General features: G+C 48.0%; 2 protein-coding genes across 18 annotated transcripts in view; one reads left to right on the top strand and one right to left on the bottom strand.

Annotated features, from left to right (window-relative positions):
- The first annotated feature begins 2,112 nt into the window (after nt 1-2,112).
- Nucleotides 2,113-10,844, top strand: TP53INP2 (tumor protein p53 inducible nuclear protein 2). Of its 6 annotated transcripts, XR_007461925.1 has the most exons (6): nt 2,462-2,610; nt 3,115-3,222; nt 6,017-6,191; nt 6,594-6,882; nt 7,471-7,862; nt 9,298-10,844. XR_007461925.1 is itself a non-coding variant. In XM_049649969.1 (5 exons), exons 3-5 carry the CDS (start codon nt 6,068-6,070, stop codon nt 7,721-7,723), a joined length of 666 nt encoding a protein of 221 aa, XP_049505926.1. In that variant the 5' UTR covers nt 2,113-2,287; nt 3,115-3,222; nt 6,017-6,067; the 3' UTR covers nt 7,724-10,844. The 6 variants fall into 6 exon arrangements, 5 of the variants coding, with proteins under 5 accessions (XP_049505926.1, XP_049505929.1, XP_049505927.1 ...); XM_049649969.1 differs by lacking the exon at nt 2,462-2,610 and adding an exon at nt 2,113-2,287 and having other exon boundaries at nt 7,471-10,844; XM_049649970.1 differs by having other exon boundaries at nt 2,460-2,610; nt 7,471-10,844.
- A 1,126-nt stretch (nt 10,845-11,970) lies between these two features.
- NCOA6 (nuclear receptor coactivator 6) overlaps nt 11,971-20,581 on the bottom strand; it is a 109,110-nt gene continuing 100,499 nt past the window's right edge. For 10 of the 12 annotated variants that reach the window (XM_049649937.1, XM_049649943.1, XM_049649944.1 and 7 more), the window contains 2 exons: nt 20,180-20,328; nt 11,971-12,502 (listed from right to left, as the gene is read on the bottom strand). In XM_049649937.1, the coding sequence (XP_049505894.1) occupies nt 12,459-12,502; nt 20,180-20,328 (193 nt within the window). In that variant the 3' untranslated portion in view covers nt 11,971-12,458. Of the gene's footprint in view, nt 12,503-16,920; nt 20,329-20,581 lie in introns of all 12 variants that reach the window. The other 2 variants (XR_007461922.1, XM_049649941.1) reach the window with 2 other exon arrangements.

Below are 20,581 nucleotides of genomic sequence, written 5' to 3'. Positions count from 1 at the left end.
ACACACATTTAGTCATCACTACTTCTTGTTTATTGAATAAATGACTGTCCATCAAAGTAGCTCCAGACACATGGGTGGGGAAGGCTACCTGGAGGAAGAAGGTGTGAGTAGAGTCCTGAAGACAGAAAATATATGCATTCACAAAGGCCTGAAGAGGGCATTCCAGGCAGGGGAAACAGCTTGAGCAATACCACAACTGTGGGAGAGTGTTAAGGAGACAGGAATTTGACATTAGCACAAGCTGCATACAGGAGAAGTGGGGATGAAGCCAGAGAGAGCTAGGACTGGTTCATGGAAGGCTGAACAAATTAACAAATGCTGTGTTAAGGGGTGTGATACGTTGGGAGCCACAGAAGTTTTTAGAAGAGGCAAATGGTGTGATGAGAGAGAAGTATTAGGGATTATTTCATTTAAGTCAGCAAGGAGGTCAAGAGAGGATATGAAGTTAGCAGGAAGTATATGCAAAGAGCAGAGGTTCAGGGTTGCACAGAATGACACTTTGGGGACACCACTCCAAGGGCCAAAACACTGCTGCTCCTCCCCCCAGAAGCTTCTGGGTTTTATTTCCTGGCTCCTCCTAGTTGCTAGGGCTGAGGAGTCCCTCTGGAGTTTCAGACTAGGCTGGGGCAGGATTTTATCAGCAGAGCATGAAGCTCTGGCCTAGCTCACTCCCTGCCTCCTGTTGGGCCAGATGGGCAGCTCTCAGACCCACCCTCACCAGCCCTGCTCTACTGAGAGAGGACCCAGAACCTCCAGCCCTGGAGATTCAGAGGATGTGTATTTGTGGTCTCACCTCAGGTATTTCCCAGGCCATTGGGAGAGACAGGGTCTAGAACATGGGCTTGGTAGAATCCTGAGGGTAGAGAATTTGAAAGAATCTCTAGATGCTTGGACATGTTAAATTTGACAGAAAAAAAAATTGAGGCCCACAGAGGTAACATGACTTCCTTGAGGCCACACAGCAAGTTTGAGGCAGTCAGGACTAGGCCTAGGTTTCCCTGGGGAGGCTGAAGCACTCTGGGGTTTGGACAATCTGATGCATGTAGAGAGTGAGGAGGGTTGGGGCCAGGAACTATGGTTTCAGATCCTGGTTCTGCTATTTACCATAGCTTCGCAACCTGTAGGAAGTCAGGCTGAGTCTGTGTCCTCAAATGGAAAATGGGGAGAATACTCACCTTTTGGGGTTGTTGTGAAAATCAAAACACATATAAAGTGTTATAGAGTACAATTGGTGCATGGCACTCAGTGTTTAGTAAATGTCAGTTAGTGGTCTGGCAGTGGCAATACTAGGTACTCAATAAATGTTTGTTGAATGCATAATTGAAAATTAATCCACATACTAACAGTGAGATTTGTGAGCCTGTAAGTTCCCCTGTGTGTAAATCAGACCTAATAATCCTTGTCCTGTCAGCCCTGGTAGCAATGTGGATTAAATAAAGCATAAATGTTCCAGTACAGAGCCATCTCCAGATGGGCTATTCAGTCCAGGGCATTTCCTTTTCAAGTCCCATTCTGAAAACCTTCCCGTCAGCCGAGCCAGTTCCTCTACATTCCTGGGTGCTCCCCTGGAACCAGGGAAAGGGATGTCCCTTACCTCCCAAGCCTGCCAGGCTGAGGAAAAATAGAGCGGGGAAAGCAGAGAATGTGAAGGGGTGAGGTGAGAGAAGAGGGAAGGTTGATGGGAAGAATGGACGTGCACGGACGTGGAGTTGAGAAAAGGGTACGGATTAGGGGACTTGGAGAGAGGATCCCTGTGGAAGGATATGGGGGACAGTGGGCTAGGTGAGGAAGCTAGGGCATATCCAGGAAATGCAGAAGATGGGGATCTCGTAGGGAGTGGGGACCGTCCTCATTAAGAGGTCTGTAGGTCTCCCTTGGAGCTAGGGGTCAAAGAACTCAGCAGTGGCCTCTCTGGGAGGCCCCCCGAGGCTCGGAGTCTGGAAGGAGCCACTATCCAGCGGATCGTGGAGGGGGTGGGGAGGGGGGATCCGAAGCTTGCGATTGGCCACCGCTCCGCCGGCCGGTGACGCTAGGCGGGCGGGCTCCTTTGTGACGTCACAATCAGCTGTTTGAACGTTCCAATTTGTGCGGTGAGCCCAGCAGCGGCTGCACAGTCTCAAAGCCCCGCAGGCGAGCGAAGCAGCCGCGAGCTTCCAAGCCGGAGCTCGGCCGCCTCCCAGTCCAGCCCCGCGATGCAGCCCGGCCTGTGATCAGCGCCGACGCCCGGACGCTCCGCCGTGCAACTACCTCAGAGCCACCCCGCCCGCCGTACCTCCCCCTCCCCAAGGTGAGTCCAGACCGGCTTCGGCCCAGGGGGTCCCGCGTCTCTGGACACGCCCCGAGCTCCCGGTTCCCGGGTCTTTGTCTCCGCCGGCGGTGGCCGGGCTGCATTCCCATCTTCCGATTGGCTGCCGCACGCTGGTAGACCATGACGTCTCTCTATTTGCATATGACATTGAGACGTCACCAAGGCCGGCACCGCCCCCCCGGCTCGGGTCGCCTGTCCTCCGGTGACCCGGTAAGCGCTGGGTCGGGGCTTGGCTCACGGGTGAGGAACGCTGAAAGGCAGCAGGCCCGGAAGGGCCTCGGCAGTTTCCTGGGCTAACCCAGGTGCTGTAGTCAGGCCCCTGATCCCCTACTTAGGTCCGGGCGGCGCTGCTGGCTGTAGGTTGGAGTTCAGAGGCAGCCCAGAGCTCCACTTCTAGGTCGTTGGGGGGGCAGCGCCAGATGGCGGAATACCCTCTCTCCAGCTCCAAGCTTTGCACCCCCGGGGACTACCAAGCCGGAGCCTGATCTTCCTAATCGCTGTTGTGTGCAGCGCTTTAGAGGATGTCACTCCCAACCCCCAAACAAGGGGTCTTGGACTCCATTTCACCGCAGAGGAAACTGAAGCACAGACGGGGGAAATTGTTTACTCCAGGTCATGAAACTAATTAGAGTCATACCTACTGAGTGAATGATAGATGCATTAGCCATGGCACATGCCTAGTAGGAACTCAATACAAGTAACAAGTTACACATCCTCCTAACACTGGGGACTCCTCCACCTTGGGCTCATTGCCATCCAAATTTTATGGAGCTCTTAGGTCCCCTCATTCCTGGATCTTTTTCCAGGAGGCCTCTGGAGACCTGGTCCCCTTTTGTGGCCCTGACCCTCACTCTGAACCTTGGAGACCCAGAGCCCAATAAAATTGCTGCGTCAAAATTTCTGACCACAGAAAGGTGAGTCATTGGCTGCCTCAGGGTGTCTCTGGGGCTGATGTTGGGGTAGGATGGAGGGTGAGAGTTCCCTGCTTGGCCCTTTATTACCTCCCCAACCCCTAGCATTGTCAGCTGAGAAGGACTTGACCTGGCCTAGTGCTGGTGATTACTAGGCTTGTGCTGTCCCCTTCTCTGCTTACAGAGAGGGCCAGGAGAAGGGAGTAGGAGAAGGAGAGTTCTGGCTTTCCAAGTGGATGGGCCCAGAGACTGGGCCAAGAGTCCCATCCCAGCCTGGGCTTTGCTAAAGGATGGGTGGGGTAGAAGTGGCTTGGGGCTCAAGAGCTATTCTGGGCACAGCTGCTGTAGTTATTAAAGGGAATGGTTCTCCCTGGAGCAGAACTGGGAATGTGAGAACCAGGAAGCTGGCAAAGCTGGGAAAGCAAATCTGGGAGGCTCCCCCAGTGGTCATGAGAGGGGGCGGGCACTGGCTGGCTGGTGCTGCTGTCACTCCTGGTTCTGTCACTTATTTGCTGTGTGACTTCAGGCAGGGAGCTTCCTCCCACTGAACCTCTTTTACCTTAATCTGTCTATAATTTGAGGAGACCCCCAATGGGTTCTGGTACACAGTGGGTGCTCTGGTAAATGCATGATGAATCTTGGTGTTAGGAACTCTAAACCCTTTTATAGCTGGGCAGAGGGGTTTTGAGGTGAGCAGTAACTTGAAAAGTTCTGACTCCTCTCTGACCTCCCTATCTCCCCTGCCTCATTATATTTTTGGGTGATTGTTTGCTGAGGCCTTCCTATGTATACTCTGGGCTGGATGTTTAGTGTCCTGGGACTAGACCTGCCTGGCCACCATCTAGTGTGTGTCTTTGGATAGACTGATTTCCTCTGATTCTCAGGTTGTAAAATGGGCCAGGTGAATATGATGGCCCTCACCAAGGCTCCAACCTTCTCTTCCTTCAGGAGGGGCCAAACTTTCAGGATTTTTGGTAACTGAATCACTGACTCCCTATGGCCGACAGACAGGTTGGGATATGTGGCTTGTATCAGGCAGACACTAGTTGGGGGTGCCCAACCTTTTTATTATAATCTCTGTAGATTTCCCACCAGAGAAGCCAGCACCCAGGGAATACTTCTGTCTGGAGCCCACTGTGGGTTTGCAAATGTGGAAATACTCTGTTTATGGAGGTTGGATGATTCTGTGGCAAATGTGAAAACATATCCCAGAAATGGGAGGGATAGCAACAAGCATAGAAATAACTCAGGTGGGTTAGCAGTAAGTGTAGACTGCCTCCAGGGAGTAGAAAAGTAGACTTGCCCCCAGGGAGTTCTACAGGAAATGTGGAAACATCCCTAGAGGAAGGTGACATGTGTCTCAGTAGCAAAATGGTTGACCATCTTCAGGGGATAGGTGAGGAGGCTCAAGCTTTGGGACATCCAGGGGACTCCTAGCCAGGCCTAGTCCTAAGGCAGGCTGAAGTGGGGAGAAGGGCAGGTCTATAGCCACCTCCTTGACATCTCTATTCCTGGAGCAGGGGATCTCCTTTCTTATTTTCATCCAGGGAAGGGCTGATTGAGGGGTTGGGTCCTGGTCCTACCCTCATTGCTCATCCTTAAGGGCTCCTGGGGTTTGATAGGCCCTCCCTTCATCATTACCTCCCACTGACCTGCTGTCTCTCTGAGGCCAGGCAACCTGATCTTCCTCCTAGCCAAGAATGCTGCCCTTGAGCAGGAGCTTAGGTATAGAGGGTGAGAGGGGGGAGGGCCCATGGGAATAGGATCTTAGAACCTCATCTGACAGACACGGATGAGAGCTGTGCAATCACATGGTAGCGGTTCTGTGGGATTTCTGCTAGCCAGTACTTTACAAGCCACACAGGCTCAAGTAGTGGTTCCTAATCTGGGGGGTCAAGGAGTAATGTTAGGAAATCATGATGAAAACTTCTTCCCAGAAAAACACCCAGGTCACCAAGTTAAAACTGTCTAATCCAGAGAGATACCCAGCAAAGGCAATGGAGTATAGTGATTGGGGGTGCTGACTCTGGAATCTGACTGTATGGGTTTAAATCCAACTTCTGTGTCTTATTAGCTGTGAGACTTTGCATAAGTTACATTACCTCTCTGAGCCGCAGTTTCTTTACCTGTAAAAGAGGGATAATAATTAGATCCACTTCCTAGAGTTGTTGTGAGAAGTACCTGTGGTAATATAGGTAAAGTGCTTAGCACAGTACCTAGCACATGAATGTTAGCTGTATTATGATAATAAGTAATCACAATATCAGACAGTTTCTTCCTTGCTTGGAGAACTGCTATTTACCCTTCAAGGTTCAGCGTGGATGTCCAACCCTCTGGAGACCTTTCCTGATAGAGTCTAGTCATATATATCACTCCTTCCATGCCCCTAGAGTATGCAATGTTAATAATTAACTAGTTGATTCTTTTACTGAACGCTTACTCTGTGCCCTGGTACGGCTCTAAGCACTTTGTGTTTAGCTCATTTAATTCTCATTAGAGCCCAGAGGAGGATACTATTATTAGCTCATGTAATTCTTATAAGGGCCCAGAGGAAGGTACTATTATCACTGGCATTTGATAGATGAGAAAACTAAAGCACAGATGAGTTAAATAACTTCCTAAGGTCACGCAGAAAATAGAGAAGCATGAAAGCAGGTGGACTTACCAGGACACGCGCACACCGCAGAGTTTCCCCACACATCCCTTAGAGCGTACTCTCACTATGCTCTGAGGGCTGGGGGTGATATCCCTAGCCGGGAGTCGGGTGGGCGCTGTGACTCCTCTCTGCACCTCCCAGGTATCTGCACTGCCGCTGGGCGCCCCCCTGAGACCGTTTCACTCTCCCACCATGTTCCAGCGCCTCACCAGCCTTTTCTTCAGTACTCCCCCGCCCCCCGAGGACCCCGGATGCCCCCGAGCCTTCGTCTCCGAGGAGGATGAAGTGGACGGCTGGCTCATCATTGATCTGCCGGGTGAGGCCTGGGTCGGGGGCCAGGACTCTGATTCCTGGGCCTGTGATGGGCAGGTGGCCGAGCTGCGGACGGGAAGGGAGCTACTAGGGGATTGGGAAGCTCGCCTGGCCTCCCGGGCAAACTGGGGCTGAGGCAGTGACTGTGAAGGCAGGGTAACAGGGCCCCATCCCATGCAAAGCCCGGGCCATCTCCTGGCAGCTCAGCGTTGGGGCCCACACCTCATGTGCCCTAGGGCAGCTGGTCGAGACTCCTGGCCGATGGGTGCCCCGTGAGCGCGGCAGGCGGGGCTGCGGGTCTGACTAACGATGCCCTTTCTCTCCCCGCCCCACTGTGTCCGGTGTGTGTGTGTCCCTCCCCGCTGCGCCCCCTCCTCCGCATGGCTACCCCTCCCGCGCCCCGTAGACAGCTACGCGGCTCCACCCAGCCCCGGGGCCGCTCCTGCTCCCGCAGGCCGCCCTCCGCCCGCGCCCTCCTTGATGGACGAGAGCTGGTTTGTTACCCCTCCCGCCTGTTTTACTGCAGAGGGGCCCGGACTCGGGCCCGCCCGCCTCCAGAGCAACCCCCTGGAGGACCTCCTCATCGAACATCCCAGCATGTCCGTTTACGTCACCGGCAGCACCATAGTGCTGGAGCCTGGGCCCCCTTCCCCGCATCCCGACGCTGCCCTGCCTGACGGCGACCTTAGCGAAGGGTGAGCGGGCCGGGGACGTAGCCTGGAGAACTAGAGAAGCGTGTCTGGGAGGCAAGGGTCCAGGCCGGGAGGCTGGGGGAAGCGCGCCCAGGAGCCCGCCCTGCGTCGAAGGCGGGGCCTTTAGAGGCGTGTCTTCGTGGCAAAGAGCGGGGACAAGGCTAGGGGAGGGCCTGAGGGTAAAGGGGCGGAGCTTTAAGAGAGGGAGAGGCCTGGCTTGTTGGCCCCGACAGGGCTGGGGAGAGACGGAGCTCCGAGGCTTGGGGCGGGTTTGGCGGAGGGGCGAGGCCGGAGCGCCGGAGGGGTGGGGTTTCCAGAGGCTAGCTCGGAAGGTAAGGACCGAATTGGAGGTGGGAGCGGAGCCTTCCCTGGAGTCCGGTTTAATCGTCACAGGGGTTAGAACTGAGGAGGCGTCTCCAGGCTGGCTCGGAGGAAGGGCTGGGGCCCACAAGAAGGGCACCGGGCGCCCTGCTAAGAGCAGAGACAGCATTGCGCCGGAGCGAGGGTGCGGGGACTGGGTGGGCGGTGCCAGCGCGCCTCTCCGCCCCGGGACCTGTCCGGCCCCGACCGAGCCCTGCTCTGTCCCCGCAGGGAGTTGGCGCCCGCCCGTCGCGAGCCCCGGGCCCTGCACCACGCCGCCGCCCCTCTGCCGGCACGGGCTGCACTGCTAGAGAAGGCGGGCCAGGCGCGGCGGGTACAGCGGGCCCGGCAGCGCGCCGAGCGCCACGCGCTGAGCGCCAAGGTGGTGCAACGGCAGAACCGCGCCCGCGAGAGCCGTTCGCGCCGGCCCAAGCATCAGGGCAGCTTCGTCTATCAGCCATGCCAGCGCCAGTTCAACTACTGAGGATCCGCCGGCCGAACCACAAGCGCCTCGCGGACCCCGGACCCCTGTCGGGCCCCTCTGCCGCGGCCAGTGTGTTGCGCGAGGAGCGCCCTCCGCCCACCTGGGTTGGACACTACAACCTCCCTCCTCCTTGAGAGAGGTGGGGTGCTAGCCCCCTCTCCCACCTCCCTCGATTTTCCCACCACTGATCCTCTAATCCGCTTCTGAAGCCCCTTCTGCCCACCCTCCGACCCCATACCTGATATCTAATCCTCCATTTCCTCCCCCTCCCTTGACATTCCATCCTTCCTTCCTTCTCTGCTCTCTGTCCCCATCTCTACCCCGACTTCCTCTTCATCCTTGCCCTCCGTTCCTGTACCTCTGGCCCACTCCTTCCACTAGCCTCTTCTCCCAGACCTAGCTCTTTTCTCTGCCTTCAATTCCCACTTTACAGCCTCACCTATCTCATGTTTGGCATTACACGCATCCCTGCCCTTATTCATTCCCAGTAATTCCCTCCCAAACGGATAGGGGGTGGCGCTGAGACTAAAGGCCTCTGCCTTTAGTCTCCCCCCTCCCTCTCCCCTGGGATTGGACTCCTTGGAGTTGTTTAGGCCTGTAAAGGTAAAGTATGTGGAATAGGACTGTGAGATGTGAGTTAGAAGGAGAAGTGGAGGGAATCAAGGGTAAGAGGCAGCCTACTGGAGATGTAGACGGACATACAGGTTAAGAACCTGTGGGGAGCAGGGCACCATGGGAGCTGGCCCTGTGCTTGCTCAGTGGCCAAGCCCTCCTCTTGGGCTTGAGCCTGGAGTCTGCCCCCAGTTTTTATAATCCCATTTACCATATCTCTCCTCTGAAATTCACTCCTCTGAACGCCTGAGTCTGAAGGGCTTATTAGTACCTTGTTGCCCTACCCCCAACATGTCACCCCAGGAATAGAGGCTGGGCAAGGCCCTGCCATCCTGGCCATATGTTCACGTGCCCAAGGTGCTAGAACTAGTTTAGGAGAGATGCAGGCCAGAGGGCTTCTAGGCAGGGAAAGTGCACACTCCAGAGTAAGAATGCAGGGGAATGATGCTGGGGAGGACAAGCTGTGGGGTAAAGCCATCCCAAGACTGACAGCTCAGCCTTCATGTTTCACCTCTGGCCTTGTATTTCACTCTGCTCAGGATGGCTAATAAACACTCCCGGGTAGGAAGCCAGGAGCCCCACTGTCCCAACCCCCAAACAGTCCCTATCCAGGTTCAGGGCTTCCAGGGGGCCTCTCATTTTCTCCCCCAGGGCTCTCTCCCTTTCTAGTCCAACGGGGAGAAATGGGGGCCCTATGGTTACCCTCCCCCTCTCCAGTAAGCAACTGGAGGAGGGAACTTGAATCCCTGGGTGAGACCAGTGGGGTCACAGGCAGACAGCATTCTCCTTCTTATGGTGGGAGTGAATTTTGGGCTCAGTCACCAGCAACAGCTTCTTGGGATATCCTGAGTTGCTTCCCTTTTCCTCTAAATGTCCTTTTTTAGTGTGTGCTTTCTTCCTTGACACTTTTAAGATTTCCTGTTACATACTTACATAGGTCTTCCCCCTCATTCCAATTCCAGGTTTCTAGGCCTCACAGCCAAGCTGAGGCTTGGTTGGAAAACTCTGTAATCTCATGACGGTAAAGGCAGCTGCCCTCCCTGATCTTATAGCCCCAAGGGTCGTGTTGGGTATATGGATAAGGGAGGGGGTAGCCCCATGGTTGCCAGGATGGGGACAAAGGAAGTTCCTGTTGGGGTCTCCTATCCAAGCCAAATCTACAGTAAAAGGAGATCAAAGTCCCTAAGCCAGTCCACTAGGGCCCGAGTAGTTACAACCTTGCTTCTCTTATCAAGGTTCTCCTTCAGTTATAAAGAGTTGCTTTTATTCTTTCAGCAACCCAGTGGTCACTTCACAGCCAGCTTAGGGTCTCCCGCACTTCCGAGAGCTTAAGCTCCCTCCAGCTCTTCCTGCCTACTCCTTTGCTGCCAGCTGGGGCATAGGCTCAGTTGTGAGCAGTCCCCATGATCCTTCTGGTGTGGAGGGGGCGAGCAAGTTATAGGACATTTGGCTCAAATTTCAAGAGACTCCTTACACATATTTCTGGAGGCTCCTGTAGTTCTAGAACCCTCCAATGTCATCACCTGGCTGGTTGTAAGGCTCATATGTTTTTGTACTTTCCTACAGATTTGGTAGCATTTAAGTGTGGCAATATTTTAATTGTGTATAGATTTCTATGAACCAACACTACTCAGTCTCCTGCTAGTCTGATTCCTGAAGCATCAGACCTCATCATACTGTATTGACTGTGTATGTGCCTTTCACCTTGAGCATGCTTCAGGATTTTTTTTTAAACCACAGAACTTGAATACACGAGGGAACTAGAATTCATAAAGTCCTATGCAACCTTAGACAGGAGGGGGTGAGAGAGTCTGTCGTGACTGATGTTTTCAGAGACCCTGGAGAAGTTGTATTAATTAATGTCAATATTACTAGCACTTTGCCAAAACTAAGTATGTCAGAGAGACCCCTGTTTCTACAGTAAGACCCAAGTACATCAAAGGGTGACTTACAGTAATTCCCCAATATGTCTGAGTGCTCTCTTCAAGCTGGTTGTCACTTTCCAGCTTTTGCCAGTTTGGCCCTCGCAGGGTACCATGTGTGTATGAATGCAGTTTGCTGCTGTTTGGGGGTATGCCTGCTCCCCACCCCCCACCTGGAACCCTGATCAATTTGTTCTGACCTAGAATGTCTTAGGTGCAACAAGAACCCCACTAGAGCTCTTGGATGCCTCCTCAGATCCATGTGGCTTTATGTGAGGGGACTGAATGCAGACACACCATAGCCCCTAGTATCTTCCCTCTTGCCCTGCCACCTAGTTCCAAATGAAACCAACAAGTTGAATGAATCCCTCTTGGATGTATTTTGAGACTGGCTGAAATGAGGCAACTCTGGTTGACCATGTTGTGACATGCTGACAGACTCAAGGACACAACCACCTCAATCCAGTCATGTGGCATGCCTGTGTACGTGTATAACAGGATTCTGATTGTTAGATTTTAATGTTATTCCTCTATGGGAGAAAAAAATTAATATAAAGAAAAATAAATAAAAATCTATTTAAAGCACATTATGCTTTCTGTCTGTATAGAGCTAAAGTAGAAGCAGCACTCTGCAATCTCAAGCACGGTATTGGCATAGGGATTATTATTAGGCTGGCTTTGGTTCTGGTTGTGTGTGTCACATACAGGGAAGGAAGAGGGAAGATGAGCTTGCTGGAAATAGAACCAGACAATTGTGGGGTCTGACTCATAAATAACTACTTTCAGAGGATCCTTATAACCCAAGACATCTATAATGACAATTGAAACACAGATGAGAATAAGCATGACGGAGTCATGGTCTCAGGCATTAGGTTCTGGCAAGAGCAAGGAGAGACTGCAGGGGAAGGGATGAGTCTGTGTCTAGCTGTAGAAGACATAGCAGAAGGCAGAGGCCCAGACCAAGACAAGGACAGAGCCCTAAGCATCAGAGTTCACTGAAGGTTGAGAGTAGGGTGGGGGCAGAAGCAGCAGGTTTGGAGTCTATAATTTTTAGGTAGGAATTAAGCCAGGAAAGGGCAAAACCTGGGCATATTGATGAGAAATCACCCCTAAGCCTAATGTAGATGAGAAACAGGGTACCCAAAGGGCGGAAAAGTCGTGGACATCTTTGAAGTATACCACACAAAATGATCACTTTTATTTGGAAGCTACCTGATCTAACCACAGAACTGAAATGAAGGTGGAAAGCTGACCTAAAGTGGGCTAGATTCTTGATGTTGTTACAAAGAATCTTGCTGGTTAGTCTGGGCTTATCTGTTGAATGGAGGAAATGTTCACAGTTGTTTTGAAGCAATCCATCCTGTCACTGTAGAAACATATGTAAGAGGTGGAGAAAAAGTGCATCTGAGTTACTGATGGCTTCCTGTCCCTAAAAAATTCTGGGTGGCCTTTGATCCTAAGTTGATTCTGTTATTTGCATCCAAAACAAATTTGACCAACATCTATCAAAGTGCCTGGTACAGTGCTGAAACACTGAAACAGGCTAGTTTCTTCAAAGTCAGTATAGTAAGGACAAGGTGGAATTATAATTTACAAAGAAGGCTGTTCCTATTCATCTATGGTCCAAACAAAAAGTTTGTTCACCCAGTAATCCCTTGCCAATAACGTACATTTATGTTCTAGGACAATGACATTTATTTAACACATTCAATATTTCACATTGTACAAACCCTTAGATTCTCTTTATTCACTGGTCCATTTCTACAACAAATACATCCAAAACACTATATAATAAAATTATTTACAACATTTCCAAATGAGAAGCTTCTTTTTGCTCCCGCTACTGCTATTCACACACATAACTTCCACAGCACAATACATCATTAGAAGATCTAAAAATGCTCACCCTGTACTCTAGGCTGCTTAGGAAATGTGAAAACTAGTAACATAATTGCATTAGCTCCTCTCAATACATGGCAACATTTTAGAAACCTTGAACTTCATCTTGCAACACCAAAAAAGGGTTCAACAACTCTGCTTTCCCCATTGCACTTTATGAAACAGGTTGCAGGGACTAGGAAAAGGGCCGCTTTATTAAAATGACTAACTGTACAGAAATGGATTTTAAAAAGTCACAGCTCAAAATTGCTTTTTGTAAAATTCACACACATTTACAAGGATCAAGTCGCTGTCCAGCTTGTTTACTTGGATTTTCTTCTCTTGGATTGCACCGCACTGGTTATGTCTGTCGGGGGAAAGAAAGGACATGCTCAGCTGAGGCAACTCTTTATGGCAGTGCTGTTTAGGCAGTCCACAGGAAGCAGGGCTGGCCGGAGTGGGGTCCTACTGGACTCTGAATAAATCTAAGGTCCTCAAAAGGAGTGCTCAGTGTGGAGAGGGTGTCAGGCCTAGACCTGTAGAGTAGGGCCTTGGAGACTTGGGACGTAGGGTACAGGTGGTGGGAAATGGAGCACACATAAGCAGTTGGAAAAAGAGGCAGGGGTGGGGAGAGCATCTGGAGCTGGGCAATTAACCCCACAATCTCCATCACCAGTTCTTATCACCCAGTGAAATGACAGATAGAATGAGTGCTTTTGGTGATACATCCATGAGTGTTGCTACAAGCAAGTGAGTAAGCTGTGCCAGAGTGCAAAGAACCAGCCTCTGGATCCCTTTTGGAGCCAAGCCATTATTTTTCAGTAAGCAACTCTTTTTGCTGTACTATAATCAAAGTCTCTAAATAGTATGATCACGATCCCTGGTCAAGTGTCTACACACAGGCATAGAAGCAATTCAGAGCAAGCCACAGCCTGCTCTGAGCCCAGGTGAGCCTGCAGGCTTCATGGAAGAGGTGGGACCTGAGTGACTTAAACACAGAGAACAGTGGCATAAAGGGAATAAATGTGTTCCTTTCATTCCTCTTTTAATGTCTTCAATCAACTCAATCTTATTCCATATTTAAACCATGTTTCTCAAAAACTTTTCCACACATAAGTCTTCTACAGCAGAGTACAATGAATAGCTTAAAGCTCTCCAAATGTAAACATTTCTTTAAAATTTTATATTGATCTTAGGGGCGCCTGGGGGGCTCAGTCGGTTAAGTGTTTGACTCTTGATTTCGGCTCAGGTCATGATCTCATGCTTCATGAGATCGAGCCTTGTATCAGGCTTTGTGCTGACAGCATGGGGCCTGCTTGGGATTCTCTCTCTCCTCTACCCCTCCCCCTTGCTGTTTCTCTCAAGATAAACATTTAAGAAAAACAAAATCTTATATTAAATTCACTCTCATTCTTCATGTTGCTCCACAGATCTTTTGGTCTTAATATGAAAACAATATTTTAAAGGTTTATTATCTTTTTAAAGGTTTATTTTATTTTCATTTTTGAGAGAGAGCACAAGCAGGGGAGGGGCAGAGAGAGGGAGATACAGAATCTGAAGCAGGCTGCAGGCTCTGGGCTGTCAGCGCAGAGCCCAACGCAGGCTCGAATCCACAAACCGTGAGATCATGACCTGAGCTGAAGTTGGATGCTTAACTGACTGAGCCACCAAGGCGCCCTGAAAACAATGTTTTAAAATTACTTCCCATCAAGGAGAAAAAAATATTTTCTAACACAATAATATGTAAGATGAATCAGTTTTATTGATTTCTGGAAATTAGGATAAATAAATTTTCTTTTTTTTTTTTTTTTTTTTTTTTGAGAGAGAGCAAGTGAGCAGGGGAGGGGCAGAGAGAGAGGGAGTGAAAGAATCCCAAGCAGGCTCCACACTGTCAGGGCAAAGCCTGACGCAGGGCCTGAACCCACAAACTGTGAGATCATGACCTGAGCTGATATCGAGAGTTTGACACTTAACCGACTAAACCACCCAGGTGCCCCTAGGCTAAAGTTCCTGATGCTACATGTTAGATTCAGTGTTCTAAGAAATTTTTTTTCTCTTTTGTATCATATTTTGAGAGCACAGACTTAAGATGTAGATGCAAAAAGCAAAAATGTTGCTGTTAGCTATAGTAATTGCTAGGAAGTAATAAGGCTCAATGACTTTCTGAGAAGTGGCCTGTGTAATGTTTTAGGGCTTCTGTTGGTGAAAATTCCAGTGTGTATATATCTTCTTGCTGGAAGGTCACGCTGCTTGTGCCATGTGGTACGGTCAGTCTCTCTGATTTACTCCATAGTCTTTTGCTAATCAGACAGTTAATCTGACAGGATGTTGATAATGGTGTTCTTTAATTCCATGAAATAAACTAAGAGTCTCACACCCACCCCAGTTCCCTATAATCAACTCCCAGTCCAGCTTTCAAGTTTCCTTTTCACTGTAGCAAATTTGTCATTTGCAGGAAAAATATACAGGGTTTTGTCTTGATGGGGTGTTCATTCTTAGAAAGGTATCTGTTAATTAGGCCAACTTTGGGAGCCTCTCTTTGTTGTGATATGAAGGACTGAGGGATGTGGCTGGGAAGGGGGTGGGGGGATAAGCACCTCAGCCTCTTCCTCCCCCTCCTCCTTCCTTGTTTGTTCCCATCTGTCACTGCTCCAAAGCACCCAATGATCTGGCAGACTGATTCTGCTTCTGAGGATGAATCAGTGAGTGGGACCATGAATCAACAAGTGATTTGTGCTAGAAACTGCAAAAAAAAATAATATTTTAGATGCCAGGGTTAGGTGTGGGAAATGGGTGTAGGGTGCACTTTTATACTTCCATGAGGGAAAAAGCTGTATCAACCTGATTTTGAAGTCCTTTATCACCTTTGCTAGATAAATTTAGGCAATCTCGGTCACAGGACAATGTCACTTTTGAAGTCTTTATAAATCTATCTGAAAAGATGAGTTTTTTGTTTTTGTAGTTCAACTTTATACTTCCTCCAAAATGTTACAACTTTTACTACTCCGCTGAATACAATAAGAGAATCTGGAGGTTACCTCTTGAAGGTAAAGGAATTCTAGGGAAGTAATGAAGTGGTTGATGATACATTCAGAGTGTACATCAAGTCTGTTCCTAAAGGCTGCCTACCTTAACTGTGCATAATCCCACTCCCAAGTCCCATACTCAATACCATACTAGCAAAATAAATATTACATACATTGTTGGAAAATCCAAGTTTTTTAAACCATCAAAGATTTTTACAAATTAATGTCTTGACAGATATAAAAGTAGTCCAAAGACTAAAAGTAACATCATTTATATTAATATTTTAGAACGAAGTATATGGTAAGTAACTGGGTCAATAACATTCTTTCAGATGGTTGTATATACATCCTTGCAGAACATTTACATTTATAATTTGACATGGGCATTCCCCCCCCCCCCCCCCCCACCACTGGTTGCCTCATTTTGACCTTAAGCAAATTTGGCCAAATCTACAGTACAAGGGTTTATTAAATCTTCTACTATGTGGAGTTTACCTTTACCTTTCAAGGAGTTTTAGAAAATGACCTTGACCTTGCTCACTTCATTATGCTTTTTACTGTACTACTTCTAGCCAAGATTTCTATTTATTTGTAAAGAAAATTCTGGAACTTTCCTTTCAAAATGTTCATGGCTGGTTTCTGAATGATGCTACTACAAGAGTGCAGTTTCAGGCAGTTACTGTTCAGAGTTTTCTCCATATTATGTTCATTTACATTTCCACAATAACATTTTCATTTTAAGAATGTCTGTTTTTTGAGATTGTTGCTTCTCAAGTCACTGGCTGTGGGGAACGTAGGACTCTCACCCCACTTTGCTATCAGAGGCATCTTAAGGCATTCCAGGAACACCCACAGCTGCTACTGATTATAGGTTGCTCTGAACTTCCTTCATATTAGCATACCTTCCCTGGTTTCAAACTTATGCATTGAACTTTACATTTTTAACTACTAATCTTTTTTCCAATTGAAAGTATAACATAAAAACTATTATTAACAGAAGAGTAAATGAAGAATGACAAGAAAAATGAGAAAAATCATTTCTGTGTTAATAGGCAACACCTCATATCAGGAAGTGGAACTACTCATTTGCATATTTGTAACAACACACCTGATCAAGCGCAATTTTAAAAAGAAGCTCACTAGTTTGTGAGAGCCAATTTTTGTGTCTGTAATTAAAAGTGGGATGGGGGGGGGAACCCAACAATCAAAAACAAAACAATAGGTTAGAGAGTGACCTATTAACCACGTGTGCCTCTCTAGACTTGCCCAGAAATAATCTGTCCCACCTGCTCCAATCTGGCAGTACAGGAGGCCTTGGCCAGCATGAGATAAGCAAACTCTGTTCTCACAGCAGGAGCATAATTAATGTCACTGGTTCTCTGACAATACAAATGTACCAGTATTTCTCATTATACACCGCTCATATTTCTCAGCTGATTTCAAGGTTCTCATGAAAAACACAGACCATTTCTGATTCTGTTTGTGCATATATGACCCACATTGTATGAGTGCAAAAAAGGCAAAACTTTTTCTCCCCTCAAAACTTGAAGGAAACCACCATGATATTTTATGATCATTCCCTGGGTATGGGCTCAAATACATCACAAAAAGTTATTTTATGACTTTGGTTCAGAGTTTTGGATACAACATAGCAGCCCAAATAATATGCATATTTATTCTTTAATCTGGATCCAAGAGCTCTAACACTTAAAACCCAAAACAGCTATAGCACTCATCTTGGGTACAAAAGGTAACTTACCCTAGGAGTTCAGAACTGGTAGCCTGAGGGCTTGAAGCTGATGTAGAGATCTGTACATGACTGTGATTCCTGGGGTTTGGCCAGAGCTCTCTTTATCTTCTCAGGAGACATCCAGCACCCCTCCATGCAAACTCACAAAGCTTTCGAGTCATTATGGCCTTTCCTAAGCTAGTTGCTAAGCTTCAGAACACAGATGGGGCAGGCATTCCAACATGAATACCATGTTGGAATACATGAATACCACCTTGGGACAATGTCCTTAAGTGTACACGCCTACTCCCCACCCTCTTCTAAAACAGGTTCCAGCTTTCCATCTTTGCTTGGCTGGCAGTTCTCTACAAACTGGCTCTAATTTGGGCATCTCTTCTTAACTGTCCCAGCTGCTCCTTTGATTAATTCTTTCTGGTACACTATAAATGACATCCTTATTACCTTGAGGGTTTGGACTTAGGTGAAGTTTCCAAAAATCTGGTGTGTGACATCTCTAAAGGTCAACACTTATTTCCTGCTTTAAAGGTAATTACACACCATATTCTATAGTCTAGAAAACTTCGATCTTTGGGAAAGTGAGGGGCCAAAAGAATACAAAGAATTGAGGGGCACCTGGGTGGCTCAGCTGGTTAAGTGTCCGACTCTTGATTTCAGCTCAGGTCACGATCTCACAGTTCATGGGTTCAGGCCCCACAATGGGCTCTGTGCTGGCAGCGCAGAGCCTGCTTGGCATTCTTTCTCTCTCTCCCTCTCTCTTTGACCTCCCCTGCACTCTCTCTGTCTCAACCTCTCTAAATAAATACATAAACAAACAAACAAACATTAAATAAAGAATACAAAGAACTGAGGGGAAGCAGATTTTCCCACAGAACTCTAGGCATCTTCCCTTTAGTGTTCTAAGTTTAGTATTCAATATACTGGAAGGAGTGCTTCCTTCCAAACAAATCTCTGCCTGGGAGATGATTCCCAGGGAGGAGGAAGAAAAGTGGCTGATTCCATTTCGGCATCAAAGTGGGGATACCTAAGAGGACTCTGCTTGTGGTGTACACAGTATGCCTGGAGAGGAAAAAAGGTTCCTCCCTCTCTGATGGGCTGAGGTAAGGTAACTTCTACACCTCTGCTTTACCTGTATGATCTGTAGACCTGTGGCTTACCCAGGGGCTCTCATGAGGAATCGTGAAATTCTTGCCCAGAAACACAACCTGCCAATAACAGCTGAGTTCTCAGGTCAGTGTCTGTGTTGGCGCACCACAACCTGCCCTCATCTTCAGGTTGGCATCCCAATGGTACCGGACTGCGTCTCAGCAGCCCTGCTGGTATCAGGCACTTGGCCAGGATTCCACCTCTTGCCTAAGCTGAGCTACTCAAGCTCAGCACATTCCCAGAGGGGATGACTCTCCCTCAGATCTGGGCCTTTGCACATGCCGTACTTTTGCCTAGAATATTTCATTCAACTCCCACAGCCTGGATAATGCCTCCTCATTCTTCAGGTCTCAACTTAAACATCATTTTTTCAAAGCCTTCTATGGCTAGGCAGAGGAGTAAAGCATCCCAGCAATATGCTCCTACAGTACCATGTAAGTTTGTTATCATAGCATTTAACATTTAACACACTGTATTAGTCTGTCTTTCTGGCTGGTATATAACTGATATGATGAAGACAGAGACTCTCCCTTTTCACTATTATATCCCCAGAGCCTGGCATGTAGTAAGTACTTAATATATATTTGATAGATGGTTATTAATATAATAGTTACCGATTATATACCTCTTTGTATAAGGCACTATACCAGGTACCGAGGATATAGTGGTGAGCAAAACCAGACAAACTCCTGCCCTAAAAGGGCATGTATATTAATTAACTATCACATAAATAAATATAAAATTAAAGCTGTGGTATTATGAAGGAGAACATGGTGCTGTGATTCCTCATAGCAGTGTCAAGTGAGCTAAGTACAAAGAGTAGGTTAATGAGGAGAAGGGAGGAAGGAAGAGGGAAAAACACTCCCTGCAGTGGGTGTACACACACACAGGCTTGTGACGAGAGGGCGGCATGTCTGAGTTGCTGAGGGAAGTCAGATGAGGCCAAGAGAGGCTGACAGGGGCCAGACCACATAGAACCTTTCTAATCCATGTTGGCACTTTCAGACTTTAATCCAAATTACAATGTAAATCACCAAAGGGTTTTAAGCTACAGTAGCAATGAAGATGGGGCAAAGGGGATGAATTTGGGCCACTTGAAATAAAATCAGCAGCTTTTGGTAACGAACATGAGAGATGTGAGGATGAGGGAGAGATGCCAAGGAGGACTTGCCCAATGGACAGATGGTGGTGCTATTCCCTGAGGTGGGGAACACTGGCAGATGACCTGATAGTGGGGGTGAAAATCACAAGTCTGGTTTCAGACATGTTGCATTTGAAGTCCTGGTAAGGATGTACATGCAGTTGTCTAAGATTTTTAGAGGTCTGTACTAGAAATGCAAATTTAGGAGTCATCTGTGAAAAGTTGTAACTAAAAAAGAAGGGCATGAGTGAGATCAATTAGGGAGAGAAGAGTTGAAGAGAAAGGATGACTCAGGATCAAAGTGTGAGGAAGGGCAACATCTAATAACTGGCTACAGAGATTGAGCAGGAAAAGCCAGAGAAGTAGAGAGAAAACTATGGAGAGCTCTAGGTCACAGAAACCAAGGACATCATGAATTAAAAAAGGAGACAGCAATCAATACAGGAAAGAAAACCGGTAGTAGTGTAAGGTTCTTGACAAGGTCAGAGAAGATGGGATCAAAGAGGCACAAGTGGAGGAACTGGCCTTAGACTTGAGGAGGGACAGCTGCTCTATTATAGTAGGAGCAAAGGAGGATCCTAGTAGATTTAAGTCTTGGTAGTGACAGCTGAAGCAGTTCTATTTTCTCTGTGGAGAGGTGAGAGTCTCTGCTGAGAGAGGGGAGAGAAAGTAGGGGCCAGAGGAGTGGAAAAGAGAGTTGATCATAGAAGGATGGCTGGGCCATATTGAGCACCTATCTGAAGTGGTGATCACGAATCAATCTGCCCTGTTATGTTCTTCTTTTTTTTTTTTTCCCCAACAGTGCTCGCTGCTCTGTGCACATACACAGAAAACACACAGGTAAATGTAAATGAACTAACAAAGGAGGGACAGACAGAAGTCAAAGTAACAGAAGCATAGATAAAAGACAAAGTCCTCTGCTGTGGTGATAAAGACCCCATTCTTCTATCTGACCCACAAAAGCACCCACACTGCACTGCTAACCTTTAGTAGAGCTGGAGGCTGAAGCAGGCCGAGAGGATCGCTTGCGATGTCCATTTTCCACGCTTTCAGAAGCCACAGTTGGCTCTTCAGTTCGGGAGTTTCTTCGGCTTGGGGTTTTGGACTTTTCAATGATCTCTTTGGGCTCACTGCTGACAGAGGGAAGCACAAAGTTTCCAAGAAGGAGAGGGAATCAAGTCACACACAAAAAAGGGCTCTTCAGATAGAGCTTCATTTGTGAGGCAGGAGATTAAGAACTATACAGTCATTCTGAAGAGAAAATATTCCACTCTGGGACAATAAACAAAATACCTTCTATATTACTCACAATTTAAAAGTGAGTCTAGGGGCGCCTGGGTGGCTCAGTCGGTTAAGCGTCCGACTTCGGCTCAGGTCATGATCTCG

This window comes from Panthera uncia (assembly GCF_023721935.1).
Source record: "Panthera uncia isolate 11264 chromosome A3 unlocalized genomic scaffold, Puncia_PCG_1.0 HiC_scaffold_11, whole genome shotgun sequence".
Taxonomy (NCBI): domain Eukaryota; kingdom Metazoa; phylum Chordata; class Mammalia; order Carnivora; family Felidae; genus Panthera; species Panthera uncia.
This window is presented reverse-complemented; position numbering and strand designations above follow the sequence as displayed.

Coding starts and splice junctions, on each gene's coding strand:
- TP53INP2 (XM_049649972.1), top strand. CDS start 6,068: ATGTTCCAGCGCCTCACCAGCCTTTTCTTCAGTACTCCCCCGCCCCCC. Junction 6,192..6,593: donor GCTCATCATTGATCTGCCGG/GTGAGGCCTGGG, acceptor CGCGCCCCGTAG/ACAGCTACGCGGCTCCACCC. Junction 6,883..7,470: donor GACGGCGACCTTAGCGAAGG/GTGAGCGGGCCG, acceptor CTGTCCCCGCAG/GGAGTTGGCGCCCGCCCGTC.